Source organism: Diadema antillarum, unplaced genomic scaffold (assembly GCF_040938485.1).
Source record: "Diadema antillarum isolate AM-2024a unplaced genomic scaffold, OU_Dant_1.0 seq00000290_RagTag, whole genome shotgun sequence".
In the NCBI taxonomy this organism is placed as follows: Eukaryota; Metazoa; Echinodermata; class Echinoidea; order Diadematoida; family Diadematidae; genus Diadema; species Diadema antillarum.
In genome coordinates, this window is record NW_027271316.1 from 20,730 (window position 1) to 36,012 (window position 15,283).

A 15,283-nucleotide genomic window follows, 5' to 3' on the forward strand; every position below is an offset into this window, starting at 1 on the left:
GTTTTGTTGAGGTTTTTTTTTTCCAATAAAGACATTACTATAAGAAAAATACTATCTCATGTGATTTTTCGATTTAGTTAAATGTATGAATTAGACGAGAATAAAATTTTCACTGTGCAATAACTATGACGTTTCCAACTACAAGTAGAATGTTTTCATGAAAGTATTATTGACACATCAGGTGCATATATACAAGTACCAAATACTCAAGACCCCCCCCCCAAAAAAAAAACACACACACACACACACACACACACACACACACACACACACAACACGGTATAGTTATAGTTAATGACACCAAACAACATGTGGCAAAAGACGCTATCACTTTTAACTCGACGAAGGACCCTACCTGTAACAATATCCGTTGAATTCCGTCCAATACGTTGGGCAGATCGAGCCCGCATCCACCCGGAGCGAAGCAGCTGCCGCGATGAGCCCGGCGAGCGCGTGCCATCCTGGTCCCCGGTCTGAGTGTGTATAGAGCGGCTTCGCACAAACAGTGAACCAGATTGACCGCTTGCCTGGACATTTATTAGAGCCGCCAAACGCCCCTTTCCACCATGCATTGCTTTTCGCGAAACACATATACATTGTTATATTAAAGAGGAAAAACACACAAACAAAATCCCAAACGCTGTTTCCTGCAAGAGGCAATAAGAGGAGATAGGTAAATAACATAGACAAAGACGCGGAAAATAAATGAATAAATAAATGGGCCTAAATAAATTCCGCACAAAGTTTAATCTTGATAATTGAAAATATATACGAAATTATACATCACTTGATGTATAATCAAATACCTAAATATAAGAACGACCTAAGTCCAAATTTGGCTATTGTCTTTGGAAACCATTAACGAAGTCATGGAAACACAAAATTACATCATTCAAGTGACTGTTTTACATTCAAATAATTTTGTATGAATAACATCGCAATAACTGAGAACACTAAAAGCAGTAGGAATTTATTCATTTACGTTTTACATATTGCTTGTTTTCTCTAATGGACTTGGGTCGTTCTCATATTCAGGTATTCAATTGTTCTTTTTTTTGCGTGTTCTTTTAAATGTACTTGTCTTTTCTCATTTCTGAAAAGCGCTTAGAGACTTAAATGCCATGTTCGCTGTACAAAAACTGTATAAATATTATTACATCAAGAACGAAGTAGACATATTTTTATACACGTCTCTGATGAATTTAATGATCTTGTGCTTTTTCTTGTCTTTTTTTAAATGTCTCTACTATTTCCTTGTCGATAAACCCTATACGTGTTTTCTGTTAAAAACGTGTGTACAAAAATCATAACAAATGGGAATCAATTTAGTCTTGCTCGCAGTCGTCCGGGCGTGCGGATATGTTGAAGGGCCTGGCGAATAAGGCATACTGTGAGGAGATGAGGGTGGGAAGAAAAAGACGAAGTGAATTGTACAGTCGACTCCCGTGATACAACGAAATCCTCGGGACCGGCAGTTTTCTTTCGCTGTATCAAATTTTCGTTAGAACTGAATAAATAAACGACAGGGATTTAAAAAAAAAAAACAGACAACAACAGCATACAGGAGATAATGTCGGTGCCTGACCTTTTGATCGCTGTAACCGGCATTTCCTTATAACCGCGTATTCGTTAAAACGCAAGGGCACTGAAAATAGGCCTAGTATATAGTAGTAGTACTTAGTAGGCCTAACGATGATAATAATACATTGTAATGATAATAATAATAATAATAACAACAACAACAATAATAATAATAATATTGATAAAAACCGGTCCTAGGGGACTTTAACCGAAACTAATCTTTATCAAGTTCTGCTGTCTCACCATTTAACGCCTAGAGAATTCATAATGGGGATGGGGGGGGGGGGGGGGCTACTGAATTAGAACAAAGAAATCAAATCTGAAATTTGGGACATATCGAATCTCAGTTCGTTATGATGAGGTAAAGATATTCGTCGTTTCTATAGAAAACCACGGATCCGGGATCGGCATGTTAAGGAAAACATCCGTCTACAGAGCGGACTGCAGTGTAGAGTTAATTTATTTTCGGATAGCATCCAGCAATAAGTATAGAAATGATATAAATATAATGTGTCTTTTTACTTTCTTGCCGCTTATTGCCACTATCCATATTTCCTGAATACTGGGTAGTATGTCAAGGCCCTTATGCTTATAATATCCTCTTTCCCTCTCTCTGTGGCGAATCAGAATCATCTCCTTTTTGGTGTTGTTGTTACTGTGAACTACCGCTTATATTCGGGTTTATCATTTCCCCTCTCCCCTTGATGGAGGTCCTGATGTCAAACCGAATTTTCTATTCTTCTGCCTTTATTCTTTTCTACTTTTGTTTTCTCTCAAAATTTATTTTTCTTGCTTGTGTTATTTATATACCATAATAAGAAATGATTTAAATTTGTATGCCAAGGGTTGAAATCAATAAAACATATAAATAAAAAATAACAACAATATCTTATCAACAGCAGTTTTGTGTAAGGAAAAACCTTCACTGTACGCTTTATACCCGATGTTTTACTCTTTACGTCTCTTTGAACTGCCATCTTGCATATGGCAGAATAATAATGCAATGCCATATGTCATATGTCTTCAAAGCGACAGGGACACTTTTTGGAGATATTGATAGAAATTACCAAAAAAAAAAAAAAGAAAAAAAGTTGCATTTGTATATTTCTGTAAGTGTGCATATGCACAAGTTTCATTAGCAGTCATAACTCTTAATAACGCAGTATAGTGTGTGATGCATAGTGTTGTATGAATGCCAGAAAATATATGTTTTCCCGTCCAATTTCATCAGATTTGCATTCGATTTAATGATGCGAGCATTCACTTTCGAGCAAATTTGTATGATCACCTAGCTCAACATTCAAAAACCTAAGGAGTTCATTCAATTTAATTTCATCAGCATTCGAATTCCTGATTTTGTCACGCATAAACGTGTAAACAGCGCGTTCAAATTAAAAATGCACATGCAACGCATTCAAATTCGCACCAGCACAGCTGCGATGAACATTAAGGAATTGAAATTAACGAAAAGGGAAACATTTACAGCATCTGGGCAGTGTTTACGTTGCTTCCCGTGTTCTCCTTGTATATTCTCCATCTGTTAGAAAATTGGTACAATCACTCTCTTGCAGTTGTACATAGCAAGTTGTCTTGTGCGTCCACAGATCGACAGCTGAAGACACTGAAAGACTGGACATCGAAATTATGAATAATTTTGCGAAAGAAGGAATATCCCAATTCAATGAATCTCACACAAATTTCAAACCTCGAACGTGACTGAAAACAAAATCTGTAATACGACTATAATCACACTTGACATTATATTGATATCCTCATGTGCTCGCTCATTATGTTAGCAAAGAAACGACATACAATGAAATTGAATTCTCAAAGAATTGAAATGAACCGTGAGAGTACATCAGTGACAAAAGTCCCTCTTATTTGAAGGCCTTGTCATTAATTCGAATGCAAATCTGATGAAATTGGGCTGGAATTGAATTATGCGACTGTGCATAACAAAAATAACAAGTCTTTTTTTTTTTTTTAGTACAGTTTCTGAAACAGCAGGTCTTCTATACTACATAATTTTAAAGTTTAGGATAATCAAACCAGTGTTAGTGTGTATGTGTGTGCGCGTTAACAAAAAAGGTACATTTTCGAAGTTACGGTCAAAAGAAGCAAACATTTTCTTATTATTCTCTATATTTTTCTTGACCTTTAATCGCAAATATCTCCATTTGGCAAATATGGACTTATCGGTTTTTGCGAACAAACTCTTCATATTATATGGATACATATTATAAATCATATATACACACACACTCACACACACACACACACACACACACTATCACCTTTATAAGCCAGATAATTAAAACTTTTCTTATGTCCACAGATTGGTTTGTCCTATCTCATGAAAGCGCTGTAAAGGTGAACAGTCAGTCTGCCATTGTCTGTTTCAACAATTAACACACAAAAACTTGACTTTTTCTTCACAAACGTGTCACATTTAATGATAATCGCACCATCAGTTTGCAAAGTATTTACAGCATTGTTGATACTATGTACAATACATTACTAAATGCAGCAATAATACAGCAAAGAAGACTGGGCTTATATTTCCTACTTTCTCCTAAACATTTAAGGAGAGAAAATTGACAATTTATGACATTATTAGTGGAAAAATGAGCAAAGAAAAGGGATTCCATCAGAATTCGAACCCGAGACCTCCGAATTGCCAGCCCGGTGCTCTACCGACTGAGCGATAGAAAGCCCTAGTTCAACAAAGGGGGAAAGAAAATGCAGTCAACATGTGACTACAGTGCTGTATTTGAATAATGTGTATGCAAGGTTGATATAAGCAAGGTCGACTGTAATTTAATGTTTTACAAGGAAGTTGGCGCCTGAAATGATTAGTAAGCAATGCAAAGTCCTATAGCCCCCATTTTTTTTTTCACAATAAATATGAATACATAGGGAGTCACCACTTTGGGCCACCACCCATTTTTTTTCTTTTTTACTCCAGACACCGCAAAATAGAATGTGTTTAAGCTTTTGCAAACTGCAAGTTGTACCAGTGCTTTTGTTTAGCAAAGGCCTGTTTTGTTTTTGTTTTTGTTTTTTGCTTGTCAGCTGAAGAAAAATGGAAGTGGCAGCAGAAGTTGCACTGAAGGCCTCTTTTTTCTTCTTCTTCCTTTTTTTTTTTGTGGAAAAAAAAATATATCAATATATATATTGAGAGCAAGGCCACCAGGTTTGACGTATTAGAGTGATATTCTACAGAGCGATCAAAGAGAGACCTGTGTGGTCACAAACGGACATATGGATCAAAAGTTATGAGCCATACTCGAAACACGCCATAAAAACTTAACATTGGGCCCTAAAGTCCATTGACCCCTGCCTGTGACCTTTGACCTTGAGGTGACCTTCGTGTTAAGTAAAATGTGTAACATTATATAGCCACTCTTCCCTCCAAGTTTGATTGAAATTGAAGTCCTCAGTAGAGAGTTATTCAAGTTTTTGTAGCGTTAAAGACGGACAGACGCCGCAGGCGATCCCGTAGTCTCCCCGGCTCCCCGCACCTCCGCTGGGCTCGACCAGGGAGGTGTTTCCTCTCACCTCCCTAGCTCGACAAAAAAAAAGGGGTAAGGGGGAGGGGGATTTAATCTATTAGTAATCTGTATTCAGACACCTGTGCCATCAGTACAGAAAGCAACCCAGCTCAACATACCTGCCAACTGGCTTTCTGCTTAAAACAACAGTTTCTTTTTCTTTTTTTCTTTTTTTGTGCTTCCCTAGTTTGAGTCCACTGGCAGCGATATTTGGGGCATATTGATTCCCAGTTCGCTATAAGGAAGTAAAGACAATTTCTGTAGAAAAGTGTGGATTGGCCTGATAGGAAAGGCTTGCCTTGTCTTGTCTTGTTTTGTCTTGCCGAAGATGCCCACAATCATGGCACTTCCATCTACAAAAGGGATTACAGTGTAGAGTTACTTTATTCCCGTATAGTTTCCAACCAAAACAGGACAACTGAAATATAGTGTGTCTGTTTACTAATCTTAGCTTGCAGCTTATTGCCACTATCCATATTTCCTTCATATCGGGAACTATTTCAAGGGTCTTTCAATAACAGGAAGGCTATGGTGACAAAACAGGAATGGGGGTTACAGAATCTCTATTTATTGGCAATCAGTTTTCGGTAACCTGCACCAATCAGGAAAGAAAGCACCCCTGAGAACTCAACATACATACAGTCAAACTCGGATACCTCGAATTCGTCGGGACTGAAGAAAATGGTTCGACGTACGCGAATTTCGAGGTACGCGTACGTCGAATTTTCTTCGACTTGTCCGATGTTTATCGATGTTCAACGTTTATCGATGTTCAACATGGTGTCTGTTATAGTGCCTAGTAATTGTTTGCATGCTTGTCAATTTGAATTGAATCAACTTTTATATGAATGAATTGAGTGAAAATAGGAAATGAAATCAAAATTTCAGAAATAAAGATTTTGGTGGCCCGATCGCGCCACCAAAAAAAAAAAGTCGGATATTTGCCTTCACTTTTCAAAATGAACAGCGGTAACAATCGGTTACGTAAGATGCTAAAATAAATGTCAGAGTTTTGCGTTTAATTGTGGAAATGAATGACGGTAATATTCGACTCGGTATGATACTAAAATAAATGTCGGATGTTTGCTCATACTTTTGGAAATGAATAACGATAAGACTCAGCTCCGTATGGTGCTAGAACTAATGTTAGATATTTGATTTTGCGTTCGGAAATGAATAAGGATAACATTCGGCTCCGGAAGACGCTGAAATAAATGTCGAATTTTTGCTATGACGTTCGGAAATGAAAAACAATAACATTCAACTCCGTACGATGGTTAAATAAATGTCGGATGTTTCCTTATACTTTTGAAAGTAAATAGCAATAGCATTCGGCTCCGGAAGATGCTAAAATAGATGTCAGATGATCGTTTTTATGTTCGGAAGAAAATAGCAGTAATATTCTGCTCCATCATGTCCATATGATGCTAAAATAACTGTCTGATGTTTGCTTTTAAATTTCGAAATGAATAACAGTAACATTCAGCTGCGTTTAATGGTAAAGTCAATGTTTGATGTTTGCTTTGACGTTCGGAAAAGAGTAACAATAATATTCAACTCCTGACAATGATGAAATAAATTCTGGATGTTTGCTTCTATGTTCGAAAGTAAATTGCAATAACATTTAGCTCCGAAAGATGCTAAAATAAACGTCGAATGTTTGCTTTGATGTTCTGAAGTGAATAACAATAACATTCAACTCCGTACGCTGATAAAATAAATGCCGGATACGTCCGAAAGTAAATGTCAATAGCATTCAGCTCTGGAAGATGCTAAAATACATGTCGAATGATTGCTTTTACGTTTGGCATGTTTGGAAGTGAACAGCAGTAACATTCTGCCCCATACGATGATAAAAAAATATATATATATTGGATATTTGCTACGGTACATTTCAAAATAAATATCAGTAACATTCAGCTATACGTTTCATAGTCCAAAATGTCTGATGTCTGCCTTTACGTTCAAAAATGAAAAACAGTAACATTCGGCTCCGTGCGATGATAAAATAATTGTCAGATGATTCATTTCACTTTCGGAAGTGGACAGCAGTAACATTCGGCTCCGTTCGATAATGAAATAAATGTCGGATGTTTGAAATGAATAACGGTAATATTCTGCTCCGTACGATGCAAAAATAAATAACAGATTGTTGCTTTAAATTTTGGAAATGATTAATGGTATTAATCCGCTCAGTTAGATGCTAAAACAAATAGCGGATGTTTGCTTTCACGTTTGGAAATGGATTACGATAGTATTCAGCTCCGTAAGATTCTAAAATGAATGTCGGTTGTTTGCTTTTACATTTAGAAATGAATAACGGTAACTTTCGGTTTTTTACAATGCTAAAACAAATGTCGGATGCTAACAAATGTCAGCAAATGCTCCCATTTTCTCATTTCAAACGTAAGTTTTGACCTCCTCAATATATTGGCATCAACTTTTATAATAATATCTACGCCTATTAACTTGTCAAATCTTTAAACACTAAGTAAGATGATTGAATTTTCTATTCATTTGTTTTAGACATGGACATCTGTATCACTTCAATAATGCTTAATATTAATTTGTCTATGTTTAGTAGGACCGATTTAGTTTTTCTAATGTTTTTCCTGATTTTTTTTTTTGTCACCAGATTTTACTTTCGACCACCAGAAAATAAAAATCAATGATATTGGTGGCCCGATAAAACTTAGTGCGGAGCCCTGTGTATTCTATTCTTCATTGTGATCGGCCTATACTTCCAGATTTTCATAATCGCATTGCTGGAAAAAAAAAAGTTTCAGAACTTGCGTTCTCGGGGAAGTAAACTTCGTGAAAGGCAAAAAAAAAAAAATAGTTTAAAAAAAGGCACTACGAGGTAGATTGATGTTTTGACAGTGGAGCGTGATTAATGGCAAAGATATAACTGTCAACGTAAGCAGGTGCGCCCCGACGGTTGAGAAATCTACGCGCACGGTATGACTGTCTCGATCAAAAATCAAAACACAGTGGTTAAAGAAAAGCAAATGATGGGGCAGCGCGTAGTGCTCTATCGTAAAGCACTCCATTGGCACGGGTGCTATGTGCATACCATGTACGTGTGGTGTTGGGGATTTTCCTTGTCAGCTGTGTATCGGGTATTTCTTCTTGGGCGCGCGATTGTTCTATGGTCTCAGAATATTTACAATCGAGTGTGAAAACATGTGACACGTCTTCGCTGTCCACGCGCGCTTAATCGGAGATGCTGAGTGATGTTTACAATTTCGATTCGAGCAACATGCTGGGAAAAACAATAAGTTAATTAAGATCGGGACATTAGATTTCCCTTCGAGGTAACCGAACTTCGAGTTATCTTTTTCGAGCTACGCGAATTTTAATACACGGAAACTCCATAGGAACAATCGGGACTTTCATTTTGCCCCCGAGGTAAGTGATATTCGGCTTATCCGATGTCGAGGTATCCGAGTTTGACTGTATACGTACATGATAACTGGGTCAATGATGCAAACAACAGTTTTCATTTATTTATCTATTTTTTATTTATTTTTCTATATATTTATTTATTTATTTATTCTTTTTTGGTTGGGGGGGGGGGAGGAAGTTTCTGGTTAAAGTCCACTGGTAGTAAAGGTAACAGTGCCCTCAGTCATCGCTCTTTATCCCCACGCAGTCCATCAGAATGATGTTATAGCAATTTTTCTGCTTTCAGGTATGTAACAACTTCCTTACTGGCTGCATACAGTGTATACTTGGGTGACTTGCACCTCATCATAGTTGATGTTTAAGCATATTTGAATCACATTTCGTCACTGAAATTCTATTAAATCCCACTCACATACAGGAAAAATGCTGAAGATTACAATAGAATCACAAGTTCACTGATCGATACCGGAAATTTGCAGCTATCGTTGTCGAACGAGAACGATGCAGAATAGCTGTGCGCTTACGAAGGGGCCCGCAAATCGTCACCCGCACTCCCATTGACAAAGCACGTAAAAGACGTGTGAGGGTGACCGTGATGCTCCCATAGACATACACGTAAAAGATGCGTGCGGGTGACCGTAATGATACTTATAACACATATTCCTATAAAATATAAATTTCAGATTTTCGCGAAAAAACTCTTCGGTTTTCACCCCAATTTGCTTGGTTGTGGTAGTCCTGCCAAGTTTCAAGCGTACTGAACGCAGTCCCAGGCATCAATTATTGTTCAGTGTGCTCGTAACGATTTTAAACAGGGCGACGGTATTCGGGCCCCTGGCGAGGTACGGGCACCTCACTATACAGCTAATTTGAGGCTAAAAGGAAAAGAAAGGAGATGAGAGTTGCAAACTGTACATCCAGCAACTTTTACATGCATGTGACTTTCTCCGATATCAGGAGGAGCCAAGACTTGCTAAAGTAAAATGCACGCAAAAATGTCTGCCTTGACAATGTATTGAATGCCAGCGTCCATTGGCAAAAGTTTCATGCCATGAAAAAGGCCACGTATAATTCGGCAAGTTTCATCCTGCCAATATTTTTTTGCTTTTACAGTAAATTCTTATGAACATGATTTTCACTTAGTTCCAGTTCTCTCTGCACTGCTCGTGCATAACAAACTTTCTGAATTCTGGACTTGTCAGCCACAAATTACTGTTCATTCACAAGCTGTGGTAGAGAAGTTCCATCACTCCAGATTTGCCCTTGCCTAAATCGATGAGGTAGGGTTTCTAGATGAGGGTGTCAGCGACAAACTTCCCTGGGGGTCGGACGATCCGGCCTGGTTGCTCTCCTTCGGTCCCTCAGCAGGATCCGAGCTCTCGGCTTGGGAGTTGTCTTCTGAGACTTCGCTCCAAGGAGAGTCAACAGAGGGTTCCTGGTGGGAGGACACAAACTTCTGGAAGGCGCTGGCAAAAGTGCTGACAGCCGCGGCGTTACTGGCGGGTGATTTCCCGGAAGCAGCAGCCATCTGGAAGTCCATCTCAATGGCTGCGCCTGGAGCGGACGAAACTAACCCCAGGCTGCCAGGGGTTCCAGGGTTGGCAAGGTTCTGGCCATCTACTGCTGACGTCGTCTGAGAAGTGAGCTCCTTCGGGTCTTCCTCCACACCACCTTGCGTTGGCCTCTTCCTGGGCCGCTCATCTCCAAGTTGGTCCCTGGACGCTGCTGCCCTCTCCTGGGCCAGGGACAGTTCGTACTGTCTGGCCACCTGCCGGACAATCAACGCAACATTCTCCTCCGTGCTGGCCATCTGGGAAAACTTGCGTTTGGCACCGCCGGCGGGAATCTCTTCGGTCGTGCTTGAGGCAGTGTCTTCTGGCTTCGGCACCTGCCTAGAGTCCGAGGCCTCTTTCCAGTCTTTACTGCCTGTCTGGTCACCCTCCCTCTGGGCGATTTCTCCCTGGACACCTGCCTTGACCATCTCTTGCTGAGGGGCACTTGATGTGCTGCTAATGATATGCGTGGCCGCATCCTCAGCCTGGGCAACTGCTTCTGCTGCCTTGGTTGCAAACCCTGCTTCCTTCTGTACTACTGACACACCCGTCGCTTCAGCATCCCGACGACCCACGTCGCCCTGGCGACCTTCAACCCCCTCCTCTGCTTTCGTCCTTCCGATCCTGGCTTCCTTGCCCTCGTCCAAGGGGCGCCTAACTGGTTCAGGCGGCAGGCTCTGCCCCAGAGCTCTCCTGGTTTCTAAACTCTGCCCAGCTCCGGTCACCAGGGCTGCAGCAACGTCCTTGAGGAAGCTCCTAGGGGTGGAGGGATCCATCCATGTCGGTGTCTGCAGTCATGGAAACACATTGACGCATTCAGACACTGAATTACGGGTATGAAGAGTTTGGTTGCAAAATGACTTAATTAAGTGCCATTTCTAAACATTTGAAAGTAAGCCCACTATCAGATAAAGCAAAACGAAACATTTCCCATCATGCTTCACTTGCAGAAGGAGCATATTCTTGTAATTATGGCTAGAAAAATATGCATATATATATTTAGTATGTTCTTAATTTCTCTTTTGAGCAGCTCTAATTACAAATAATTTTTTCTTTTTTTTTTCTTTCATAATGTACATGTACATGTTGGTTTTTTTATTGATTTCAAGTTGTGAATCTTATCACATTTTGTATTCATGTTTGTTTCAATCCAATTACAAATGATCATAAATGATTACACATATTTACATCATGATATTTGTCAAGGGGTCATTTTCAGTAAGTCTACTTTGTTCTTCTCATGATTCCGCCATTATCATATTTGACACAATGCATTTTTGTTCGTTTGTTTGTTTGTCTTTTTGTTTTTTAATTCAAATTTTATGAAAGTGGAAATAAATGAAATGAAATGAAATGAATGAATGAAATGAATTGAAATGAAAAAAAGTCTACATGTAGTCAATTCGTTTTGCAATCAATCTCTTCATGTATGTAGGGCCTACATCTGATCACATTAGAAATAGAAAAAGAGAAACCTATCTGAATGATATTGGACTTGTCTTTAATGAAATGATACTTTTCCATCATGGGTTATTTGCAGGGAGAAATAAAGAGAAAAAGAAAAGGAGGAAAAAACAAATTAAATAAAAAAAAAAACAATACATGTATTATAAGCTTGGGGAAAGCTCTGGAAATTGCAAGGATAACATGCTATGTCATTCTCAAACTTCACTTGGCACGGGGGCAAAATTGAAAATATCTCTTTTTGCTGGCAAACACTAAACAAGTACTGTAATTGTGATATATCATACAAATAGTGAATTGTCACGAGTGCGATGGTACAAGATTTTGCACGAGGTGAAATATAGGGGCGCTCTATTCAACGAGGCGACGCCGAGTTGAACAGGGCGCCTCATCTTTCACCGAGTGCAAAATCTTGTTCCATTGCACGAGTGAAGATCATACAAAATTTGTTTTATACAACACCTCGAACATTGACAGATGTGGTCCACACAGAATTCTTGAATTTAGCACAAATATGGCAATCATGAAAGACGAATGAGTAGCCGCAGTCACAGTCACCGTGAACATATGTAGTGTACGCGAAGCCGATCGATTGCAGTTGTTTACAAAAAATGAGTGACAAAAGTATGCACTTGTAAGCACGCTTGTATTGTTGAGTGCGCGCAGCAAATGTTTGTTGGTTGTGACATCAGAGCCATGCCATGGAACACAAACTTCAAGTCAATCGTGAGTTTAACACGGGAGTCAATGGAAATGGGTGACGTCAGCCATGTGCTATCCATTTTTGCTCAAACAAAATTGCACAGCTGGCAGCCACAGCGTGCGATGGAACTATTAACTAAATGTCACATGATGGGCAGTGTCAACCAATCGGATGGCTACATTCTTTAATAGGTGTTGTATAAAAACAAATATCATTAATTTAAATACCAAAGACAGACTTACATGTGGTGGTTTCAGTAGCATCAGATGGTGATTACAGAATCTTACAGCCTCATCATACACTGCAGGCCCAATCTGGCAAAAAAATGATATAAAGATTTGAATCACTATAATACGCACTCGTGCATGTTACACACCATTCAGCTCAGCTTCACATTAGTCCTACACCAACAAAATTGCATCAGTGCATGCCTTATAAAGAACATTAGACATAAAGATAATCTTGCACACACACACACACATACACACACACAAAATTGTGTCATTATGCAGAGATACAAACAAGATACAGCCATAGAAGTTTCACCTTAAAAGTGGATATATTTGTGACTCTGTATCACAAAATCAACAAAATGTTGCCAGACAAGGATTTTTAGTTAAGGGCAGATTCTAAGCTTTAGAGCAGACTCTTAAAGCTTTAACATGATTTATAACTCAGTTCAAATGGACTCTTCTAGCCTATCTAAATATTGTAGAGACAGTACACACTCTAACAAAGTGTGAACTGAGAAAAGAGGCTCTGAAGTAAAGGGTCTATTCAAGCATTAATGCGTATATGAATATAAGAACGACCCAAGTCCATGGAAGACCATTTCGAGTAAACTAAAAAAAACTTCATATCTTTTTTATTTGTCCAATAATATTCTATTTAACTGTGATGGAAAGGCAACATTGTATAATTATACAAATATTATTAGAACATATATTATTATGACAATCAACATTTACATTAATTGAGGAGAGGCCATTTTGTGTGGTGGACTTGGGTCGTTCTTTGATTCATATACATGATATTCTGCTATAGAGATGAGAGAAGGATGAGAGAGGGCACTATAATATGAATGTAAGAATGATCCAAGTCCTTCATTCTTACATTAATGTAAGATTTAACTCATTCATTTCAGGCACTTCCGGGGGTAATTAGGATTTATCATTTATACACAAGATGAGTCCATGCATAAGCTACAATTTCCCATGTCAAACTGAATTTGGTCAGAAATTGGACTTGGGTCGTTCTTATATTCAGGTCTTCATTTTCTTTACCAAGCTGCTAGAGTTGTGCCATGAATGGAACAAAAAAAATATATATAAATCTTGTTCCCAACATACTAAATTTGCTGGACATGCATCTGTGATCTACCAGGCTATTAGAGTGGGGGTGCGATAAAGACAGATGTTATGGACTGATCAGCAGCTTACTGCTTTTCCTCGATATGCTGTGTATGAGTGAACGAGGAGTTCGGCAGAGATGTCCGTGTTCCGCGGCATCTTGTCCTGGCTATTTCGCAGACAGTGGTAGGTGGAGAGAACCAGCGAAAGGCGGTCACCCTCCGACAGAGAGGGCGCCCCAATCTGCCCGCGGACGGTGGAGACGTATGCGTTGAACGCCTCTTGTGCCAGGTACAGCCGGTCCGAGTCACGCAGGTACTTTCTGGAGGGAGGGGATAACAAGAGTTTGTTATTGCTGTTTGAGGACCATCACAGACTGTGGTGGAAGGTTACCGGTAATTTGGTATTCAAAGATGAATATTCAAACAGATTGGTTTCACTCTTTCATACATCTTTTTCTTTTTTTTTAAGGACAGATAAAACAGTCATAACTATGTACCAGTGCTCACAATAAATCTTTTAAGAAAGTTCTCTCGGATCTTGTTCTCTTGTATCTACATGTAGCTGTGGCATTGTGAATAAGACTCTTTGACTTCCGATCGGAGGTGCCGAATTTGAATCCCGCCCAGTGCTTAATTCGGCATATTGCATATAGCCGATATACAGCGATATCAGCTATCAATATCAACATCCGGGGATTTTTGCTGTGAAGCTCACTTCCGGTAACAGTTTCGAAACGTTATACCCTCAATGAAAGTGCGAAGCTTCATCGTTCTTTTTCTGAACTGTTCACGCATTCATCATGGATGAATTTCAGGGAATGACAGTGCCACAACTGAGAGAATTTTTGAACAGTCGCAGTGTTCCAAATGCTGTGAAACGAAGACAAGAACTCGAGACACTCGCCAGGAAAGCCAACGAAGCCGTCGTATAAAAGCAAGAAAGCATCGATCGCCAACTAGCGCGCCAGCACCGGAAGTGCCCTTCCCAGCACATCCGTGTACTTTGAAGGGAATTTTTGCTATCGAGAGCTGATATCGCTGGATATCGGCTATATGCGATATGGAGAATTACGTCCTTGGACAAGATGTTTTTACCCACCATGCCACTCTCGACCCAGGTGTATAAATTGGTACAATCCTGTACCTGGCAATGTTAGGGTAATAATGGGGCGGGGCCCTCTGGTTGAGCAGTGGCAAACCCTGAAGAGGCTACCCTGGGTAAATAAGACCTATTATTACTATTATTAGTAGTACCTTTTTTCAGAAAAGAACAAGAAGCACTTCCACAGCCACTGCATCACTAATGTCATAGAACTGTAAAATGCATCCTTAAACTAGAAATGTCGCTAAGGAGACTGGTATGCCTCCGCCATAATGCATGATTCTCCTAATAGGTCATGGTTTATAGTACATGTGGACAATGTGTGATTACATTTTCACTAAATTGGCAAAATATTAAAATGACAAGTTTGTCACAAATGTGTTGAATGTTCACCTTCCTTGACCTAGGTTTAATTGGATGAATAGGAGAGCATGTATTTGGGGATTTAAGGACTTTAACTTGACTTTGACCCATTCATAAGTTTATGCATTGAGTAATTTTCAAGGTATGGAGAAAAAGTGCAATTTCTGTATTGAAAAGTACATTGTTACCATTTTCATCTGGCCTTTGACC

The 15,283-nt window shown here is 39.2% G+C and overlaps 1 protein-coding gene across 1 annotated transcript in view; it reads right to left on the reverse strand.

The window, feature by feature from the left end:
- Positions 1 to 9,804: 9,804 nt before the first annotated feature.
- Positions 9,805 to 15,283, reverse strand: part of LOC139730078 (uncharacterized) — a 69,270-nt gene continuing 63,791 nt past the window's right edge. The window contains exons 42-44 of the mRNA XM_071640986.1: positions 13,697 to 13,928; positions 12,500 to 12,571; positions 9,805 to 10,878 (exon numbers count right to left, since the gene is read on the reverse strand). Coding sequence (XP_071497087.1) covers positions 9,805 to 10,878; positions 12,500 to 12,571; positions 13,697 to 13,928 — 1,378 coding nt within the window. The remainder of the gene's footprint in view (positions 10,879 to 12,499; positions 12,572 to 13,696; positions 13,929 to 15,283) is intronic.